The sequence below is a fragment of the Paramormyrops kingsleyae genome, chromosome 2 (genome assembly GCF_048594095.1).
Source record: "Paramormyrops kingsleyae isolate MSU_618 chromosome 2, PKINGS_0.4, whole genome shotgun sequence".
In the NCBI taxonomy this organism is placed as follows: Eukaryota; Metazoa; Chordata; class Actinopteri; order Osteoglossiformes; family Mormyridae; genus Paramormyrops; species Paramormyrops kingsleyae.
The window spans coordinates 2,133,790-2,155,689 of NC_132798.1; the positions used below are offsets into that span (position 1 = coordinate 2,133,790).

At 41.6% G+C, this 21,900-nt stretch overlaps 1 protein-coding gene across 1 annotated transcript; it reads left to right on the forward strand.

Moving 5' to 3' along the window:
* Positions 1-1,089: 1,089 nt before the first annotated feature.
* Positions 1,090-21,386, forward strand: ak5l (adenylate kinase 5, like). Its single transcript, XM_023809606.2, has 14 exons — positions 1,090-1,496; positions 10,920-11,106; positions 11,629-11,802; positions 11,904-12,076; positions 12,650-12,763; positions 12,889-13,080; positions 13,675-13,759; positions 13,987-14,054; positions 16,816-16,855; positions 17,885-17,920; positions 18,028-18,191; positions 18,946-19,062; positions 19,689-19,880; positions 20,238-21,386. Exons 1-14 carry the CDS (start codon positions 1,437-1,439, stop codon positions 20,304-20,306), a joined length of 1,671 nt encoding a protein of 556 aa, XP_023665374.1. The 5' UTR covers positions 1,090-1,436; the 3' UTR covers positions 20,307-21,386.
* Positions 21,387-21,900: the final 514 nt, after the last annotated feature.

Sequence of the window (21,900 nt, forward strand, 5' to 3'; positions counted from 1 at the left end):
AATTATTTTATCAAGATAAAAGTTGTAGTCCAGAGTTCCACTGAATTATAATTGAGGGTGATTTCCTGAGAATGATTTCAAACCTTGTATTAATTTATCTCCAGTATTGTGTAAGCAAGAATAAACTCATCATGCATTGCCAAATGTAAATTACATTTTTAATCGAACATCAGTATTCCTGCAACTCAACTCTTCCCAAAACAAGGCTGGAGGACTGTCTGAACCAGGGTTACACCTGGGCAGAATACCAATCAATCGTTAGACACACAGACTCCGGGCGATCTTAAGACACCAGTTCACATAAGCTTATCTTGAGGCTGCTTGAGCTGGGTTCGAACCGTTGGAGGTGTCCTACCCACCGAAGCATCATTCCACTTGGTACTGTACGTCCTCATATAACATGTAGTGCGTTTACATTAATTGCATATTGAGTTAATACCTTTATATCTGTAGTTTTCCTATTGAGAATTTAATATACATTTTCTCACTGCTTGCCCAGTTCCCGTTCACGATTAAAAAAAGAGTCTATTCCAACAGTAATTACTGTACACCGTTAGTCGCATTGATTGAGGCTTTAATATGGGTTATGTGGGAACATGCTACATCCCAAAATAATCCAAATTGTACCCATTACCATATTTTAATGTAGAATGTGCTTTACATTTCGGCTCAGTTTATGTTTTCATTCTTCATTTTTTATCTTCATTTATTCTTTTAGATGACATCAAGCATTTAATAGACATTTATATAATCTAAATAGGTTTAATACATAATTTACTTTTGATAACCTCACAGGAAAAATGTTACACATACATAATACTTGCAAGAAAATACTAAAATTGTAGGTTATTTAAGTTACGTAGGGCTCGATGCAAAATACTGTATGGCTCATTCTTTAATTTCTACTCACATTGGCATGTAGAGACAAAAACGTATTTCCCTCGTTTGTACTGTACGTCTGCCATTTAAAATAAACCATATGATAAAATTCTTTTCATGTAAGCATAAAATGGTCTATATCCATACATTTTTGGCAGAACTATACTGATATACTGAAAAAAAAGTGACGGACGCAGTCGAGGGGGTGGTCTCTACCAAGACCTCTTGGTTTGTGTTACGCTAGTGCGATTCTTTTGGGGGAAGCAACATGTAGCTGGTTAAAATCGTCAAAGTCCATTTGTAAATTCCCCGTTTGATGCACCGATGGCTTGCATCCTGTTTTGAATACCTATGGTTCTGAATAATACAAAAAAATGATAAATAAATTTGATGTGAACACAGCACTATCTACAGTAGAATGCATCGGTGCATATTTGCGCTCACGATCGTGGATTTGACAAGTGAGGAAACTACAAGCTTTTAACTTCTTCATTTTGGTCAAGTTTTGTTCCGCTTCTCAAATCGCCGACGAACACGAAGCAGAGGGTTAAAGAAAGATGAATACTACGGATGCCAAAGAATACCTTTCCAAACGTGAGATCCCGCAGCTGTTCGAGGTATATGCTTCTTCTTCTGCTTTTAAAAATGAAAAACATGCGCTTTTACGATAAGTGCATTATATACAGTATTACTGTAGTACTTCACTATGCTTGACTTCACGATAGTTTCTGAAATTTAATGGTGATATATTCAATTGTAACTACTGGTCAGAATGATCAAAAAGATGCGATTTTACACGAATAGCTGGTGTGCACGTTTACAGTCACTGGTTTTATGCTGAACAACCGGACCCTGATCCTGATCCACATTATCTTTAGTGCAGATATTGCATATTTCAAATCGAAAATTAAATGTGTAGTATTAGATAGTACAGTATGCCACTTGGGTTGCTTGTTACTAGAATTTATTTGGTTGATTTTTCCTAGTTAAGTAAACAGTGTTACACAACAAACTCTTTTTTCTAACATGGAAGACCTTTCGTTAAACGTGCGGGAAAAGTGTTCCCGAGTGTCGTAAACTACGTACCATGCCGGTATAAAATGTATGTAAGATCTTACATTCTAAAAGCTAAAAGATAACATAAAAACTATAAGTAGCACATTAACAGATTAATAGAATACCACGCTGATCGGGAAACATGTTTGCCCCCAAACGACTAAATGACTATGTCTTTGTTTTTTGTAATGTAGGCGTTAGTGTAGTACTTAAATACAGATCTCCTGTGGTGTTTTACAAAAAGCAAAGTTTATTGACACTATGTCAGGCTCACATCCTGTGGTGACCATCCAGTTTGCTTGGAGTGCATCTGAAAACACAAGTGAAGGATAAAAGCCAGAACAAAGGCTTAGGTTTTTATTCAAGGGTTATTATTCATGTCTGCCTTTAGCCTCTGGGCAACTGTCTTGAGTGAGTTATGTAACAGATGTGATACCTCATACCATTTAATTTTAGGAGACGGCACACAATAGGACAGGACATGCACAGCTAATCTAAGTGCACTTGAAGATGGAGATTAGGACTCATCCAAGTCTTGTGTTAATTTCTTCACAGCATTTTTACTAATAGTCTTGACAGAATTTGGGAGTTTGATCCCAGAGACTGCAGACTTGGTTATTTCACTTCCACCATGTTAAGCTGGTCAACTACTGCATAACTTGTATAAGCCTTTGGCTTATAACATTATAGATAAGATGGCAGGTATAATACCATTGGACACAACTAATATTGTGCAAAGAAGGGAAATAAAATGAGCCTTTTACTTGAATAAAATATGTTAGCTTATGTATTTTAAGATATTCGGTGGTTTAAGGTATGTATGTTTAAACAACTTTATGTGAGTGAGAGTGTGTGTTCAAATGTATTCATGGAGGGCGATTGTGTGCACAGAGTTTGCATGGCTAATGGGCTTGAAGGAGGATGAGTAATACAAGCCCTTACTTGGCCTGGAAAATAAAAGCAATAATTGCTGCATGGGTTCCACTCTAACAATTATGGGGGAGATGAGGCTTCTGAAACCATGGAGACACCCAAGCAGAAGAGGGTAATTGTAAGGCAACCAAGACTTAAGGTTTTCCTTAGGAGAGGAATGAGAAGTGGCCATATTCCCTACATTGGGATTCATTCCGCAGTCCTGTGTAAATCAGGTGTTCTGGCACAAAAGCAGTATGAATTTTATCAGGATTAAATACCATAATAATTTGCTTGGCTGGCTGGAATGTCAGGTCCCCAAGCTCCTTGGGTCTGGTGTAGCACATAAGACTAAGTGGGACATCTGTTTCGTTCCATTTGGTTCTCCATATTAAATAGTGTTCCACATGAGTAGTGAGCAGACATTTTTCTTTTCTGATTATGTAACACGTTGTGTCTGCTGGGAAATTTACTTGTTTCTCCTGTTGTACTAGTCAGTGGAAAATATTGCATTATACCATCATTTTGATATTCTTCTTTTGTTTTATGGCAGCTGTTTGACTTATTAAAAAAAAGAAAAAAACACCATGGCACAGTGGAGGAAAAGGGCCAGAGCCAACAGTTTTCATAATTTATATAGCAGCCCCAAAGTTTAGGCCAAGGTGCATACTGTACAGTTGCCTGGTTGTAACCAAGGCAACGAGAATTAATTTGCCGTGAGTAACTCAATGCTCTTGTTTAGACAGGCAGTGGAGTTATTGAAAAAGTTGGGAAGGTTCTGCAAAGACTACAGTGAAGAGCACAAACGATGACTTGAGGAAATAAAGGGGAGAGCTTTTGGGCAGTGTTGATTATATGGAATTTATTCTTATTGTTTAAGGAATATGGTGGCCTCTGGTGTTGGGGATTTAAATCCCACCTCTGCTCTCTGTGTGTTCGCCATTTGCATACAGTATACTACCCTGTGTTCTTCCACATACTCTGGTTTCCTCTGGCAGTCCAAAGACATGCACTTAGGCTAAGTGGCATCTCTGAATTGCCTGTCATGTGTGCATGTGTCCTGCAATAGACCAGGGAGTACCCCAGCTCTGTGATGGACTGGCATCCCGCCCAGGGAGTACCCCAGCTCTGTGATGGACTGGCATCCCGCCCAGGGAGTACCCCTGCTCTGTGATGGACTGGCATCCCATCCAGGGAGTACCCCAGCTCTGTGATGGACTGGCATCCCGCCCAGGGAGTACCCCAGCTCTGTGATGGACTGGCATCCCGTCCAGGGAGTACCCCAGCTCTGTGATGGACTGGCATCTCGTCCAGGGAGTACCCCAGCTCTGTGATGGACTGGCATCTCGTCCAGGGAGTACCCCAGCTCTGTGATGGACTGGCATCCCGCCCAGGGAGTACCCCAGCTCTGTGATGGACTGGCATCACGTCCACGGAGTACCCCAGCTCTGTGATGGACTGGCATCCCGCCCAGGGAGTACCCCAGCTCTGTGATGGACTGGCATCCCGCCCAGGGAGTACCCCAGCTCTGTGATGGACTGGCATCCCGCCCAGGGAGTACCCCAGCTCTGTGATGGACTGGCATCCCGTCCAGGGAGTACCCCAGCTCTGTGATGGACTGGCATCCCGCCCAGGGAGTTCCCCAGCTCTGTGATGGACTGGCATCTCGTCCAGGGAGTACCCCAGCTCTGTGATGGACTGGCATCCCGCCCAGGGAGTACCCCAGCTCTGTGATGGACTGGCATCCCGCCCAGGGAGTACCCCAGCTCTGTGATGGACTGGCATCCCGCCCAGGGAGTACCCCAGCTCTGTGATGGACTGGCATCCCGTCCAGGGAGTACCCCAGCTCTGTGATGGACTGGCATCTCGTCCAGGGAGTACCCCAGCTCTGTGATGGACTGGCATCCCGCCCAGGGAGTACCCCAGCTCTGTGATGGACTCCACTTAACGCCGACTAGGATAACCAGGTGGAAAATGGATGAATGATGGTTTAAACAATAATTTATTGAATAGTACTTTAATTACAATAGCTAAATGGAAAGTGGCCAAATGGCCAAGTGTCTGTCTTGTGATCAGAAGATAACAGGCTTAAACTTCCCCATTCCTCCCTTTGCGGTGGTGAGCGGATGAAGCTTTGCACTTGGCAGAACCGTCACATCTGTGGGACCTTGAGCAAGGCCCTGAACCCCCAGCTGCAGGGGTGCTGCACGTTAGCTGACCCTGTGCTGTGACCCCCCCTCATGCTATGGAGAGCAAGATGGGACCAGTAAAGTGAAGCACTCCTATGTGCTTGTGCAAATTGCTTGTTTCTTTAAAAGTTTCTTGTGACAAAGAAAAAAATATATAGAAGATTTAAAGAAACATTTTGTGCATTTGATTTGTCCTTTAGTATTTGAAAAAGTATATACGGTTTTATAGTGGTGGTTGTAGACCTGTACATGAATGCTGTATCATTATGTTACATGTTAAAAAATGACTATTTTGTGGTTTTTAGGGTGAGAAGGATGGTTTTCGTCTCGCACGAGACATTGATGACTGATGGTTCTGCCATCTCTTGTTCTCCTCATGTTTTGACTTGTAATCTCCTAAGCTTTTGCGGCATAAATGTGAATAATGTATAAGCTAATGAATGTGCTTTTCTGTGGACCTTCATCTCATCAGAGTTTCTGGCACCTATATTTCTCAATGGAGCACAGGCCTCCTAGCCGTGCACCAATGCTGTGCAGGCCTCCTAGCCGTGCACCAATGCTGCGCAGGCCTCCTAGCCGTGCACCAATGCTGCGCAGGCCTCCTAGCCGTGCACCAATGCTGCGCAGGCCTCCTAGCCGTGCACCAATGCTGCGCAGGCCCCCTAGCCGTGCACCAATGCTGCGCAGGCCCCCTAGCCGTGCACCAATGCTGCGCAGGCCCCCTAGCCGTGCACCAATGCTGCGCAGGCCCCCTAGCCGTGCACCAATGCTGCGCAGGCCCCCTAGCCGTGCACCAATGCTGCGCAGGCCCCCTAGCCGTGCACCAATGCTGCGCAGGCCCCCTAGCCGTGCACCAATGCTGCGCAGGCCCCCTAGCCGTGCACCAATGCTGTGCAGGCCCCCTAGCCGTGCACCAATGCTGTGCAGGCCCCCTAGCCGTGCACCAGTGCTGTGCAGGCCTCCTAGCCGTGCACCAGTGCTGTGCAGGCCTCCTAGCCGTGCACCAGTGCTGTGCAGGCCTCCTCGATTTTTCTACATAAGTTTTTTTTCCAATATAGGCAAAGGTGAAAAATTATTTTAAACAATTACATTACAGTAACCCGGAAGTGAAATGACAAAGAATATCGGTGTCTGCATCTCGAAAGAAGTCCTTGTTACAACAGTTAACAGCTCTCAGAAGGTTGTGATGGTAACTGCACCTTTACCCGTGTTTAGAACCAGGCAGAGTAACTGAAATCTATATGCTTGTGCCTGTCTGCTGGGGAGTTTTGGTCACTTGATCAGGGACTTTTCTCGCTCCTCCTCCCTCCTCTCCTTTTCTTATTACTTGCAGTATTTGGTTGTTTTCTGTATGAAGGACGGACAAAACATTAAACCTTGTCTAGTGGGGGAAGGGAAAAGCAAAGGGAGATTTTTTGGATTTTGCATTATTGTAATTTATACACAGGACTCAATGAGAGGTATATATGCAAATTGCATTTTTCTAGACTACTTCTATCCTTCATTAGATTCCAGGTCAAGCTGTTCAAAGTACACTTCTGTTGCATAAGCGTTTGCTTTGTGTTCTAAAGGTATTAAACCTTAAGTACAGAATACCTTTCTTTTCCTGTAAGATTAAATATTATATTCTCTTACAAATTATATCTGTCTTTAGTCTTTCTTCACCCAGCCATGTTTTTATACTCAAGCTATCCCTGTGTCAAGGTTTTGCTGTGAAAGAGAAACATGTATTTAGAGTTTGTTAAAGTTTATATATTGACGAGGACAAAATAGCCTGAGGTGTTCAATGGCTTGGCCGTACCTATAAATCAGCTGTTACATTCCTTTGCTTTGTGAGTGCAAGGTGAAGGGCTTTGAGGGGTGACAGGAACGTAACATATGAAGAGGCGCTTCAGAATTCTGGGTTTGCATTGAGATTTTTGTTAACTAAAAGCAATTGGTCAGTCAGAGTGATTTTCTGCCTTACTACGGTGTGATTATGTAGTAATCCTATTTTTTACCATGAAAAATACTACATATTTACAACTTACTATGCTTCCCCTGCCTCTGTCTGATTTCCAAAAACTCTGCCATTGGCTTCCCAGGACTCCCATAGCTTTGTGTTGTGTTATTTCTGAAGGTGAATCAATCTGCAGTTTTGTTCTTAGGGCATGTGAGCTCGTGATCTTGTTGAATTTACCTGCAACTCATTGATGCTGCATATTTTTTTGTTCAGGTTTTTGGGTTGTAGATTTTCAATGGTTCAATGACATGGAAGTTAGGTTAGTGAGGTAAATTGAGGTTTACTATGATAAGTAACGGACTCAGCTTTTATCAGTCTTGTTGTTCCTTTACTAAAATATGCAGTTAAGTAGAAGTTCTGTGGGTCTCACATGAACTCCAGATGACCCATCAGCAGGTTGATGAATGCCACATCAATAGACTGTTTCACATTGGTCCTTCTGCTTTATACCACGTTATTTACATGATGTTCTTTCTACTGGGAATATTTTATCTAATGTGGAGATGCAGGCATGTTCTCTCTGGTAAGATAAAAGATGCTGATCCCAAGGGGATGATCTGATGTAGGTGTATCCTGAGCCAGAATACTGGCTGGATTGTGCTTAAGCCAGCCAGGGTGTGTGTGTGTGATTCTTATATCGTGGGGACTAGATTTTCCCACTTGTGATAAAAACCTATAACTTTTTTCCTTTGTGGGGACATTTTTCTGTGAAAGACTTGTGAATGCAATAAAAAAATGCCAACAGTCTTGTATTTTCTTTGGTTACTTATGGTTGAAGTTAGGGCTGGGTTGGCATTAAGGTAACTGGAATTAGGGTTATGCCCATATAAATGAATGAGAAATGAAATGAATGAGAGTCCCCATACAGATATGAATATGTGGACTGTGTCGGTGGTGGGATGTCGTATGTAAGACATTTAATGTCTTACTGTTGGATACCTCTAGACCAGTCTCTTTACTACTGGTGTACTACTACTTCGATTTTTTCCTCTTAATGGCTTCTGCACATTGTGTTTCATCAATAGATGGTTTTTATTCTTTTCTTTTCATAGAATTTAGATGCCTACATTTTGCTAAATGAACAGATTGTCACTGTGCTGTGCTGCGTAGCTCTTTTGAATTAGCATGTACTGGAAGGGGGGCACTCAGTACAACGTAACGCTCGAAATAAAGTAAAATCGGCCTTCTGCAATCCTGTTAACAGACTTCAAGTTTATTTTAGTGATGAAAGTAGATCAAGATGAACTCTGTTTATTTTCTCCATGTTAAGTATTCGGCTTGTTATTTATTCATTTGCTTGTGCCTTTTCTATAGTGAATTAACATGTAAATACTTAGCTATGATATTCAGGGTATTTGCATCTCAAGAAGAAATGAATTGAAGGAGGAGATTCTCTCTTTGTTTATAGAGCTCTGTCCTTTCTGGGTGGCTTTGGAAATCAGAATTCAGACTTGAAGCAATGAATAGAGCAGTGATTTGCAATTAGTTTTCACTCTGTCTCTTACCCCTGGTCATCTCATTACTCTCACACTCTGCCAGAATGAGGTGATGATACAGGTAGAGTAAGTTGAGCCCTGAAAAATAGTACCTCCTGAGGTAGCTTTGTGCGCATGTTGTGGATATGTTGTGGGTATGTTGTTGATGGACGAGATGTTCCCCTCTCCTGAAAATGATGGCAAATTCACCTTTTCAGCATCCTGTATTTCCTGTTCCATATTTTACATTTTCTGACATTTTAGAAGATTAATCTAGGATTAGTTGATAATTGTTGTTTGAGGACTGAAAGCTGTTCAACTCATTTGATAAGAGCACTGAAAACGCAATTCGAGATTTTTTTTTATTTTCAATTTGCTTGCTTACGCTCTTACGCAGTGAAAAACAGAGAGAGAGAGAGATAAGGGATTAGAGCTTCTTTTGAAGCTCACTGGGCTGACCTACAGTGAGTGGTTGCCTGTTTTAATATCCATCCATCCATTTTCCGTAACAGCTTGTTTTTAGACTGAGAGGAAACCAAAGGCAACCCACACAAACACAGGGAGAAACTTCAAGCTCCACGCTCACAGAGAGCCGACAGGGAATAATACACACAACTCAGGAGGCGTGGGGCCACTTTCCAACTTTCCCCACAGCTATTTTAATGTTCATTTTGGCCGGACTCGTCCCTTGCAATACTGCTATCTTATTTTATCAACTGAACTTGCGTAAACAGTGGTATCGTTTGGTTCCTATAGATGAGTGTTTCCCAATCTGGTCCTCGGGGACCCACAGTCGGTTAATGTTTTTGCTCCATCTGAGCTCCCTGTCAGACAGTTCACATTTTTGCTCCCTACCGGGACCTGGGAAGGAGCAAAAACGTGCACTGCCTGTGGGTCCCCGAGAACCTGATTGGGAGACACTGCTATAGATTTTGTTATTTCATGATGTTGATTCAAGTTTCCTCCCACAATCGAAAATTACTCTACGCTATTCAGGTGTTATAGGCTTGCGGATCACTGCATTGGTGGTTATGAGAAACCGTGGAATATCTATTACTACTTAAGTAAAAAAAAAAAACTATAGCCTTACTGTTGATTTTCTGAATACATGTCAATTATTCGTAGCTGTTAGAATGACCAGCTTTTCAAAAAGAGGTGTTATGGAACAATGTATTTCTTGGGGAGTATTGTGTTTTATAATCATAAATGGAGTAGATATAGTAATATATTTATGCGTTTAATATAGTATAATTAACCCAGACTATAGAGTCTCCAGACTCACAGGTGTAACGCACATAGCCTCCTTATCTTAGTAACAGTCTTCTTAACTTCATAACTGGTTCCAGTCTAAATTGTGCATTCCAGTAATAACTTTGTTTCCTCGTACCACATGGTTGGCGCATTTCCATTCCCTTTCCTGTCTGACCTCTCCTTCACCCAGCATTTCTTTCCAGAACACAGAGGACAATCCCTGCTTCCTTCTCACTTTCACAGCTAATCCTCGGAGTTGTTGCATATCCATTTTGAGGCTCAACTGGGGTGAAGCAGTCAGCACAGGAAGAAAACCAGAAACGTAGCGAGACTCTGGGGGTGGAATTACTGCTGACATATTTCCTTAATGTATACGAGCTTCTATATATGATTTTAAACCTAAAATGATTTGGTTAAATACCTTTGTGAAGTACTAAAATCTTAATCTGGATAAAGCCTGATTTTTCAATGAAATATAATAGCAAGATATAGCAGCTAATTTGTTTTTTCAGGGATACTTTCAGGGAGTAAAAGAAGGACCATATAAGTATTCATTGCTAATATAAATAATATAGAAGTTATGAAACATTTAAATTAAAATTAATGTACCCAATAATATTTTCATGTTTCATATTCCAATGAATATTAAGAGTGATATGTTAATGCATTCCTCCCCGTGTATAAGGCATCGTCATTGTAGTATAAAATGCAAAATATAGTCCTTTACCAGCATATCAGGTATGTGTAATTAAGTTCTAAATACAGGGTTTATAAAGCCTTTTTGTCTGTGGAAGCAGTGGCTCTCACAAGTATCTGATTTCTGCTTGCTTGTTTACTCATACAGGAAATGGGAAACCTTGAGTTTCCTGAGTGATTGAGGGACAGATTCAGTTTCACCTTTTGAAAGCCTGTGATAGTTTAATTTACTTTATTTTTACTTATTTTAATTAACAGCCTATTTTGCCCTTATGTTAATAACAGTAATACTGTAAGTTTTTCGAATCCACCGTCTACCTCGTTTATGATGTAATGGAGGTTGTGATGTTCTAGAAGCCGCTATTGAACACTGGGATGTTTCTGCATGTTTCTACACGGAGATCAGAAGCACCCTTTGGCGCGAATGGTCTCCTGATGTGTGTCCTCACTCCCTGGCAGAGCATGCTGACTGGACTGATGTACCACCGGCCGGAGGACCCTGTGCTCTTCCTGGAAGGCTGCCTGCAGAAAGTGCGGGAACTCGGGGGGCCAGAGCGTGTGTCCTGGGACACGTTCATTACCCCTGAGCGGCGACCTTTGCCCCCTCTCAGTGTAGGCCAGGGCAGAAAGGTTGCTTCAAGGTCGGGTGAGTTCTTGGCTGTAAAGGTAACCACTCTCTACTGAATTGCCTTTATATAGCCAAACACCTTATTTTTGAATATAGAATAGTCTGGTCAGGCTGGCACTGATGCTTCACACCTTTTGGGCCAAGGTTCGAGTGTCTGGCCAGGCTCCATGTGTGTGGAGCTTGCATGTTCTTTCCATGCCCCCCCCCCACAGTCAAAAAAATGTACTATAGTGAATTGGAGTTGCCTAATTGTCCATAGGTGTGAATAAGAGTTCATTTGAAGGTGAAGGATTAATGAATATTGTAAGATTTTTATATTCCATGGTTTTTTTTTTAATTAAAAAACCTTTCAGCTTTGAGATAACAGTTTTTTTTTAGGTGAGAATTAATTTAAAATATTGGGTGATGCAAGAAGCAATCTACATATATTGGAATCTTTGATTTAATTACTATTAAATATTGAATGAGTGCAGATATCTAAATTATTAAGGCTAATGCACATCTAATCTCTATGTTGGGCATTTATTCCTGTCCACACAGAATCTGGCCCAGGCCCCGGGATAGGTCCATACCGCAGATATGAACGGCTACCCCCTATCCAGGCACAGTATTCAATTGAAAGTGATTCCGACATGACTGAGACTTCTGGCTTGATTCAGGAATATGACGTCTTTGGTCCTTCCAAACCCCGGCCACAGATCATTTTTGTTATAGGTGAGTCTTGTCATTAGAGCCACAGAAAATGTGTGTCGAAATGGTTTTTGGGGGTCTTGGTTGACCCCATTTCGACCACATCTTTGCTTTCCCTTCACCAGGTGGGCCGGGTAGTGGGAAGGGCACCCAGACCTCCAAAATGGCACGCCACTATAATTATGAGAGCATCTCGGTGGGAGAAATCTTACGGAACCAACTGCTGCACCATGCTCCCAGTGATAGGAAATGGGAGTTAATTGCTCAGATCATTGCAAATGGGGAACTAGCACCACAGGTACAGTATGAGACTCTGCTAGGCTGTAAATGTGCTGCTATGCTATGCATTTGCTGCTATGCGTATTTGGGGTTATACTGTGTGACTGGTGCTGTGCTATGCATTTGGCGATATGCTATTTGACTGGTGCTGAGCTATGCATTTGGCGATGTGCTATTTGACTGGTGCTGAGCTATGCATTTGGCGATGTGCTATTTGACTGGTGCTGAGCTATGCATTTGGTGATGTGCTATTTGACTGGTGCTGTGCTATGCATTTGGTGATATGCTATTTGACTGGTGCTGTGCTATGCATTTGGCGATATGCTATTTGACTGGTGCTGAGCTATGCATTTGGCGACGTGCTATTTGACTGGTGCTGAGCTATGCATTTGGCGATGTGCTATTTGACTGGTGCTGAGCTATGCATTTGGTGATGTGCTATTTGACTGGTGCTGTGCTATGCATTTGGCGATATGCTATTTGACTGGTGCTGTGCTATGCATTTGGCGATATGGTGCAAAAGTGCTAAGCTGTTAGGATCTTGTTGCAGCCCTAGGCAATGGCTGCTCATTTACCAGTTTTCTTTTTCCAGGACACAACCATTGAGGAGCTCAAGCACCAGTTCATCAAGAGGCAGGGTGCCGAGGGCTTCATCGTGGATGGCTTCCCCCGTGAGATATCTCAGGCCTTTACCTTCGAGGAACAGGTAGAATTACAGGCTTTATACCTGAAAAACACAACAGTATTTGAACATAGAAACAGTAATACAGCTAAAATATGATCCTTATTTATATTCTGACTGCAAATACTTTCTTCACTCTTCACCTCCAGATTGGCTCCCCGGACTTGGTGGTATTACTAGCCTGCTCCAATCAACAGCTCCGCCAGCGTCTGGAGAAGAGAGCAGCCCTGCAGGGACGCCCTGATGACAATGCCCACGCCATCGAGAGGCGGCTGGAAACTTTCAAGCAGAATATCACTTTGATCGCCAAGTACTATCAGGAGAGAGGACTGATCGTGAGGGTAATACTCACATACTGTACTCTCACAGCCCCTTTTTCATTATAAGGCTCATTATTTTACCATTTAAGGCAGTCAGTCGTGAATCTTGGTGAAAATTGACAGGTTGTTTCATAGTGTTTCATTTGGTAAAGAACAACATATAGAACATGTGTTGAATTAGTTATGGTCCATTCCATTACTTTATCTATTTCACTTCTATGTTTATAAATATATTACTACCTGTATTAATATAATATTTATATGATAAACAATAAATAACTGAGTAGCTTTGAAGTTTGTTGTCATGGTAACAGTCATCCACAGAAAATGGTCAGAAAATGCTGTAAGCCTTACATGTACAAAACACGTCGGATGGCTGATTAATTTTGCCGATTGGCCTTGTTTGTTCTCTAAGCCTCTTGCATTTTCACGTAATTGCAAAATTTGTTTATTCTTGTAATTTGTTTTTATAGCATAGAACTGCGCTGCCTGAGGCAAAATAATTTAGCATTCAGACCACATATACAAATTGCATTAGATAACACACAGCCCCCTGCTGGTCACCATGGGTATAGCGCTATGAATTCTTCTGTCCCACCTACACTTTTTGTCCAGATTGATGCTGAGCGAGATGAGGATGAGATATTCGCTGATATCAGAGCTGTAGTGTTGGAGAGGCTCTTTCCCAATGGAGATACTGGTAAGTAAAGTGAATTGGATCTCCCAGTTATGGCAGAGGACTGGAACTGAGAGGCTAATGAGGCTGAAATCAGACTGTGTGCTTATATGTATATAACTTAGTGTTCATATTAAATATGATTTTTATGAGTCTAATGACCTCATTCCTAAAAAAATGAAGGAAATAAATTTGCAAATAGTGTTTTCAGTGCAGTTGTGTCCTGAAATGATACTTTGTTTATGTTGCAGGTATAACTGACAGAGATGCTCTTCAACCAGATGATGGGGAGGTGGAAAGACCAGAAGCCCCGGGAGAGGTGAGAAGGCAGCACCAGCAGGCCCGTCCTCAAGCCTTAATTAGCACCGACCCTGCCCGTCCCAGGGCTCCCAATACTCCGCTTCCAGCCTAGAAATGCATCAGCTGTGACCTAACGACACCGGTGCTGCGCATATTTCCTCTCTAGCCTGCACACATGACATTCTTACAGCAGATTGAGCCACAAGCCGATTATGATCATCTCTGGGGCCGACAGGAGAGCTAACATGGAAATCCGGATCAGTGTGGAGCGTGGGGTAGTGCACTGCGCTTATGGAGGAAGTGGCAACTGATTCGGTCTGTTAAAGGAGCCACGGTTTGGAAGCGAAGCAGGAACGTGGCTCGCTGTAGCCCATGCCTGCCACCCCCCAGCCCCGTGCTGTGGAAGAACGCTTGCAAACCACAGACATAGGGCCCTCCACCCCGGGCCATCCATTCTTCCTTTTCCTCTCATTTTCCCACAATGCACGGTAGCACAAGCCGCCCGAACAATATAAAAAAAGCAATAGGAAGAAGAGGCAGGGCTGGTGGGAGGTAGGGAATGTCGCTTTAAGCGACAGGATCCAGATTGCCGTACCGGATAGGGCACCACAGGCTCATTGCTGAGAGAGGTCAGTATGCACAGAGGGGAATTCAAACGGTGCGTTTTCTCATTGTCTTTGAGCTAGACAGGCCGCCACATGGCGTCTTACCTGAACAAGCTCATTTCCGACTCAGCAGCATAATTAGATGGTGCTTTGGAGGGCTGAGGGGCCAGCTACAGTCTGCTAGGGGAATAGAGACTCACTGTAGAGACTCACAAAGGAAATCCCATCAGACTGCCCTGCTTTTCCTGCTCCGTTATCTGCTCCAGGTTTGTCATCCGCATAGCAGAGTCATGGTATTACTAGAAATCGACAGAAAATAGTCAGAAGTGTGTGCCAGTGAGTTTCCTGAATCAAGGACTGAAGGCTATTTGGACTCCAAAATCAGACAAGGAAACTCTATAGTTGTGTTTAGTCTAAGATCCCATAGCCAGGAAAAGCCTGTTTTGAAGATGTTTTACAGAAAAAGGCTGTAAGAAAATTCAAGGAACTACATACTTTTGTCTTTCACTTTGACTTTCTGGAAAAATCTTCTGCTTATCCTGGAATCTCATTAATATGTTTTTTATAGTACACACACATTCAAGGAACGACTGAGTATAGACAGGCTGCCACAACTGTTTCCGCTTCATGTTTGCAAGCAAAAAAAAAAGTAATTGTTTCTTTAAATATGCATGATCATCCACACAAAACATTAGATAGACTAAACAGATTCCTGATAAAACATATTTAATACTATAATAAGTGTGTTAAGAATAACATGAGTGAATGTGTAGAGTGCCATCTAGTGGCAGACTTATGTACTGCTGTCAGCGTGCAGTGTGTCACTAAGCAAGGCTGTAGGGGGGGGACCAAGACCGTAATTATAATATATATTGGGGGAGAGGGTGGGGACACTGTGAGCACATCTGAATATTGGGGGGTATGTGTCACCCCCAATATATATTATACTTATGGCCTTGACACTAAGCCACAGTTTCCCCTTCAGGTATCTTTAGACATAACTACGGAAACACAGCACACTTTTATGGATGAGCACACAGCGACCATTTCAACAGCTTCATCATGCCTATATGTTCAGTACTAGTATCAAAATAGTGTACATTATACTATTTGCTATCAGACAAGGAAAGATTAGTTTAATCTACGATGCAGTAGCCAGGAAAAGATGTTCTTTATAATGTTTTTCAGAAAAGGGCTGTAAGAAGAAAATTCAAGGAACTACGTACTGTTCTCTTTCACACACACACACACACACACACACACACACACACACACACACACAGGTTTGTAATTATATCTTTGTGGGAATACTCAAGTCACTTCTATGGGGAAAAATCTTATCCCAGCATGAGGACCTTAACCCCCACCCAGCCCTAACCTTAACCATAAGTAACCAAACTAAATACGAGACTTCTGCCATTTTTATTTTTTTGATTACATTCACAGATTTTTCTGGGGACCTGAAAGATGTTCCCCACAACATCAAAATAACAGGTTTTATCACACTACAGGGGACATTTGGTCCCCAGAATGTAATATAAACCTAATCCACACACACACACATGCACGTGTGTGTGTGTGTGTGTGTGTACAGACAGTCGTGTGCAAAAGAAAGTACACCCTCATTCAATTGTAAGGTTTTATGTATCAGAACATAATTAAATAAAAGATCTGGTCCTTAGCAAATCTTAAAATTATTTGAATACAAGATGAACAACACATGACATATTACACTGTGTCATTATTTATTCAACAAAAACTAGGCCAAAATACAGAAGCGGCGTGTGACAAATGAAGAGGGTGAGTAGCAGTCAGATGCTGCTAATCAAATGCTCTTGATAAACTGATCATCAGCCAGTGTGATCAGCTCTATAAAAGCTGAAGCTTTGGCAGTTGTTGCTCTGGTGGATTCCGGTGTGGGTCAGCTCAATGCCAAGGAGGAAAGACATCAGCAATGATCTTAGAGAAGCAATTGCTGCTGTCCATCAATCTGGGGAGGGTTTGAAGTCCAATTTGAAGTCCATCATTCTACATTCCCATGCAGGTACCTTCTTACTGCACATGGCTGCTTCGTCGTTTCACTGAAGTTGGCCTTGCAGTCAGGATCCAGATCCGTCTCATTTCTGATCACTAATCACAAGTCTGTGTGACTGGTTCTTCCTAATATTGTTTCAGGGCCAAGGATTGCTCTTCACAGAGCAGATTGCCGTGACAGGTAATTATCCTTTAGGACTCATTCATGAATTCTCAGACAAGCCAGAGTAGCATCAGAAAAGTAACCTGAGCCATTTTATATCTCTGTGATGTCAGGAAATTTATTCTCATCTGGAATGATGCACTGTTCAGTATGCTATCATGAATGTAAGAAAATTAGATAAAATATTTAACCTCATTCTGTATTTGCATTCCTCTGTTACTTACAGTATATCTTGTCTCTTTTGTAACTATAATATTTAAAATGAGTTCTTCACTTCTGATAACTAGAAGATGGTATGGTATTGTTTTTCATGTACTGTACATGACTGACTTATCACTGAAATGGAACTTGGATAGAAATAGGTATTGCTGCAGAAATTGAGTAACATATACTATCTGCAAATTATGCTAATCAGCTAGTATTGAATAGTCTACTTTTACAGGTGTCTGCTTTATGACAAGTCACTATAAATTCACTAATTTCAGAGAATACTGACACCTTGTGGAAGAAATCTGAATTGTAGTTAACTGTCAAAACTTTTAATTGGAGGAAAATGCATAGGGCATAATATGGGTAATACCAGTTAAAATAACAATTTGTAGATGTAAGTAATTCAGACACCAATTGGGTAGTTGTAAGCTGCAGTATAAAACTGTGCACATTTAATGACACTGCCACACCAACATGGAAAACAATGTGGTTGAAATGTGAAATGTTATTCAGATTTTATAGGAAATTTTCATATCTTGGTTCCATCCATGACCTCAGCACCTCATTTCTGAATGAACACTTCTGCGTTCCAAATCGAGTTTTCAAGCCTTTGAAACTTTCAATCATCTCAGCCCTACAAATCTCTCCCCATTTAGGGCAGTATTACCTTTCACAATGGTGCTTAATTGAAATCTAGCACATAATTTGTACATAATTATTACTGAATACTTGTGATTTTGGTGCTGTGTTCTGTGATACCGACTACATCTCAAGAGCATTTTCCTCCTGTTGGCAGAGCTGGATTTTTTAAAACATGTATGTCTGTATATCTTTCAGATAAACTTAAGGATCACAAGATATTCTTTGTTGTGGGTAAGTCTGAGTGTTACCCCCATGGTTACGTTTCATGGCAGGGATGCTCCTGTGGTTAAGTGATGTCACACTGTACCTGCCTCCTCATCCTCCCTCCTATTCTGCAGGAGGACCCGGCTCCGGAAAGGGCACGCAGTGTGAGAGGGTCGCAGCAAAGTATGGATACACTCACCTGTCCACGGGGGACCTACTCCGTTCCGAGGTCGACTCGGGGTCGGAAAGGGGCAAGCAGCTGTCGGCGATCATGCAGAAGGCAGAGCTGGTTCCCTTGGTGAGCGAAGCTATTGACACCCACCATAGTCAGATGTTGGACTCCAGGAGAAAAACACATTTTAGCTGTATTAGTTGCCAGTGTATTTAGCTTGTCTGGCCAGTAACTAAATTGAAAACCAAAGATATAAAACATATGAAGTGCTACCTACTAAAACTATGAATGCTAGCCTAATCTCTGTGTGTATATACCTTGCTTGCTGTGTTGACCTTTCCCTGTTCAAATCCATCCTTTGCATAATTCAGACTGCAAGTCCCAATGTTCGTTTAATAGTATTTACTTTGTAGTGCTTATTTTTTGTCTTTTTCTCTAGATATTTTGAGTGGTTCAGTTGGCATTTTATAGTGGTTTTTGATTCATATTTATACACTGTCTTAGTTCACTTAAAATAAGTTTCCTTCTTGATGTCTGGGAAATTTCACCCTAAATTCACACTGTGACTATTTCCTGCCAAGTTATCTATGTTTCGTGGAAAGAATGTGGCTCGCAACCACACAGTTTTGGTCTAAACCAAACTGCTGACTCTGTAAATCAGAGGTTTTTGAATGTAAGACTTAAGAAATGACAAGTGTATTCTGAGGCATTCTGCTACTCATGTTAAGTGTAGGTCACTTGAATACATAATTGTATGAAAAGTAATCTGAGACCATTTCTCCCAATATTCAAATGTATAGAAGTCCAACTTCTAGCCTGGCTTATGAAGGTCATTCATACGCGAGCTTCTGAAGCATGACCCATGGGTGTTTCTGTACAGGACATGGTTGTGGACATGCTGAAGGATGCAATGATTGCTAAGGCTGATGTCTCCAAAGGATTCCTCATTGATGGTTACCCACGAGAAGTCAAGCAAGGCCAGGAGTTTGAGAAGAAGGTATTAGAATGTAAATGACGTTGGGATGTTTGAGAGCATGGCTTTTTCACTTGTGGGGGAAGGTAATGTGAATTATATAGAAATGTTTCAAAGCTTGCTTGTTGTTGTAGCTGAATCGTTGCAATGCAGACAAAGATCTCCGAACAAATTGTAGCTAAGAACAGTCTTTCATCTGAATTCTGACTCTGAATGCTCGTGGCATTCATTCACTGCCAGGAAACCTGGCCTGGCTTGTTATTGTGGAGAGAAGACTGGGAAAGGAATACTGGTATACCACTGAAACTAGCTGTGTTTACTTTTCTTTATGAAATAAACCATAATCTATAATTTTATGAAAAGAGCAGTTATGGCAGCTGACAGCATTTTACAATTTTCTATTCTATTTTCCATTATTGCCTCTGGTTTGAAGGCCGTGGTCACATCAGCTACATTAAGGTGCTGTTTACTAGGGTCGAATGGGGACAACAGTTTGATATTGGTTACAGATTTGTAATGTTAGGGTTGCCAGTTTGAAGTCGCAGGGGAGCTGTATTCACTTATTTAACCTGAAATGCTTTAGTAAAATATCTAACTTTATAGGTAGGTGAAATTGGTTTGCCAAGAGTAATGATGTCTTTAACTGGTAGATTGGGGCCCCAGATTTGGTACTGTACATTGATGCCAAGGAAGACACTATGGTGCAGAGGCTGTTGAAACGTGGTGAGACCAGTGGCCGGGCGGACGACAACGAAGCCACCATGAAGAAGCGACTGGAGATGTACTACAAGGCCACAGAGCCCGTCATCACTTTCTATGAGGGCCGTGGAATTGTGTGGAAGGTGGGACACGAGCCATAGGAACTGGACTTCATTAAAGAGGCTCAAGCAGCATCCAGATGGGGGACTATAGTGAAGATTAAATGAGAGTGAAGTTCATGGGTGTGGGTATAGCCAAGGGAATGGATTAAAACTATCTTTGGTCTTCTGCATAAAGACAAGCACATGATGTAAGAGCAAATAGTTATGACCATTAATATATCCTAAAAGTCCACTGGTTAGCAGTTAGGACTCACAGGATCTGACAACTTTGGATTCATTCAATAGCAATACATAATTTTGCAACTGACAGGCCTTGCTACTGTCTTAACAAAGATTGCATAACATTCTGACTAATTATACATTCTTTTCTGTCTACAGATTAATGCGGAAGCCCCGGTGGATGAAATATTTACCTCCGTTGTTACTGCTATTGAGTCGCTGAAATAGTCTGGATGTTGAATTAACCGTTCCATGTTGGCTTTTTGTAAATTCCCATCATGCACAAACCAACCAACTGCTGAGTCACTTTGTTTAAATGAGTCCCTTAAGAGAAACAAATGGCCTTAACTCACACAACCCTCCCACAATCAGCCTGGCTTGTCATTGATGCTTCACAATTCTCCAGCCAGATTTTTTCTCTACAAATGTGCAAATTTATTGCTTTATATATACTGTATATATTTCTGCAAGCCCTAAAGCTTGCTGGACCAAGGGTCCATGTAACGTTCAGCTGTCCTTTGTGCTTTGAGGCAATAGACTCTCCCTTTTGTATTCTAGGTAATCTGTCAGATCTCTGGAGCCATGTTATGTAACCAAATGAAATGGGAACCTCGTTCGCTTCCCTCCTTCTTATTAACATTTTTAGGTTCAGAAGTGTTGAAATAATTGCAGTCTCTTCTGTTTCATTTTATTTGCCATTAGTGTGTTTTGAGCCATCCAGTTTAGATATCCTAATGGGAGCTATGCCATAAATAGCAAGTAAATCCGTCAATTCTCACAGTGCAGAATAAGGACACGCCTGAAACGGCTTCATGGAATCAGTGCTATTTCAGGAGAGAGCAGCAGGGCCTGTGGCGTTTTCTTAGCACTGTTAGTGATGTAAAGTTATCGTGCAAAAGCACAGGTACCCGGCAGCTAATGCAATCAGAACAAAGTCTGCTTAAGGGAAAATCGGAAGCACGGAGATTTTCATTTACTGTATTAGATTGAATTTATTAAATGCATTGTGGGTGTGTAATATAGGACAAAGGAACATTCACTGCCCCAGAAAACTCCCAGGAGACATGAGGAGACATGTAGCATATACATACTTGTATATATATAGAGAAGCATAGTGAATTAACTGTTTACAAAATGAACTATATCCTACAGTGACATTGTAGTCTACTGTAATGTTTAGAATTTTTAATAGTTGTTTAATACCATTTTTTGTGCTGTTTGTGAGAAGTATTACTTATTTACCTATGTAAAAATGCTATGTTCAATTATAAATATATGGTAAAAATATAAAATAATACTTATCAGGTCTTCTCAGCTTCTTCACTGTAAAACATGCATACGTGGGTAATCTCCAGTGGGTAATACTGAAGCGTAAAGATGTCAAGAAGGAAGTTCTCTTGACTAACTGCTGAAATAGCAGTTTGTCAAAATGTGCAAAAACACGTAGATACATAAGTAATGCACTGCAGTTCTAAGCCGCTTAAATACAGTACAAGAAAGCTACCAAATAAAGTTTTTTTTAGGTTAGCACTGGAATGCTGAGTCACAGATGTCCAAGAATATGCGACATCATTTTTAGCTGTTCTTAGGTTTTATAGAATAATCAGCTGGATCCTAATATAAATAGCATGTAGATGTACTGTATTTGATGCGAAACAAACTTCTGATGTCCTGGCTAAAATTGCCCACTGTGGACCTATCAGATCTGGCCTCCTAATCATCCCCTATTACCTAATTGGTGAATTCTCTCCTGCCGTTTCACCACTTTAGCTACTACTGTATGTGGTGAGAATCTGGCGCAGAATGGCTGCATCATCCAGGT

Coding starts and splice junctions, on each gene's coding strand:
- ak5l (XM_023809606.2), top strand. CDS start 1,437: ATGAATACTACGGATGCCAAAGAATACCTTTCCAAACGTGAGATCCCG. Junction 11,803..11,903: donor ACAGATCATTTTTGTTATAG/GTGAGTCTTGTC, acceptor TCCCTTCACCAG/GTGGGCCGGGTAGTGGGAAG. Junction 16,856..17,884: donor AGAGCAGATTGCCGTGACAG/GTAATTATCCTT, acceptor TATATCTTTCAG/ATAAACTTAAGGATCACAAG.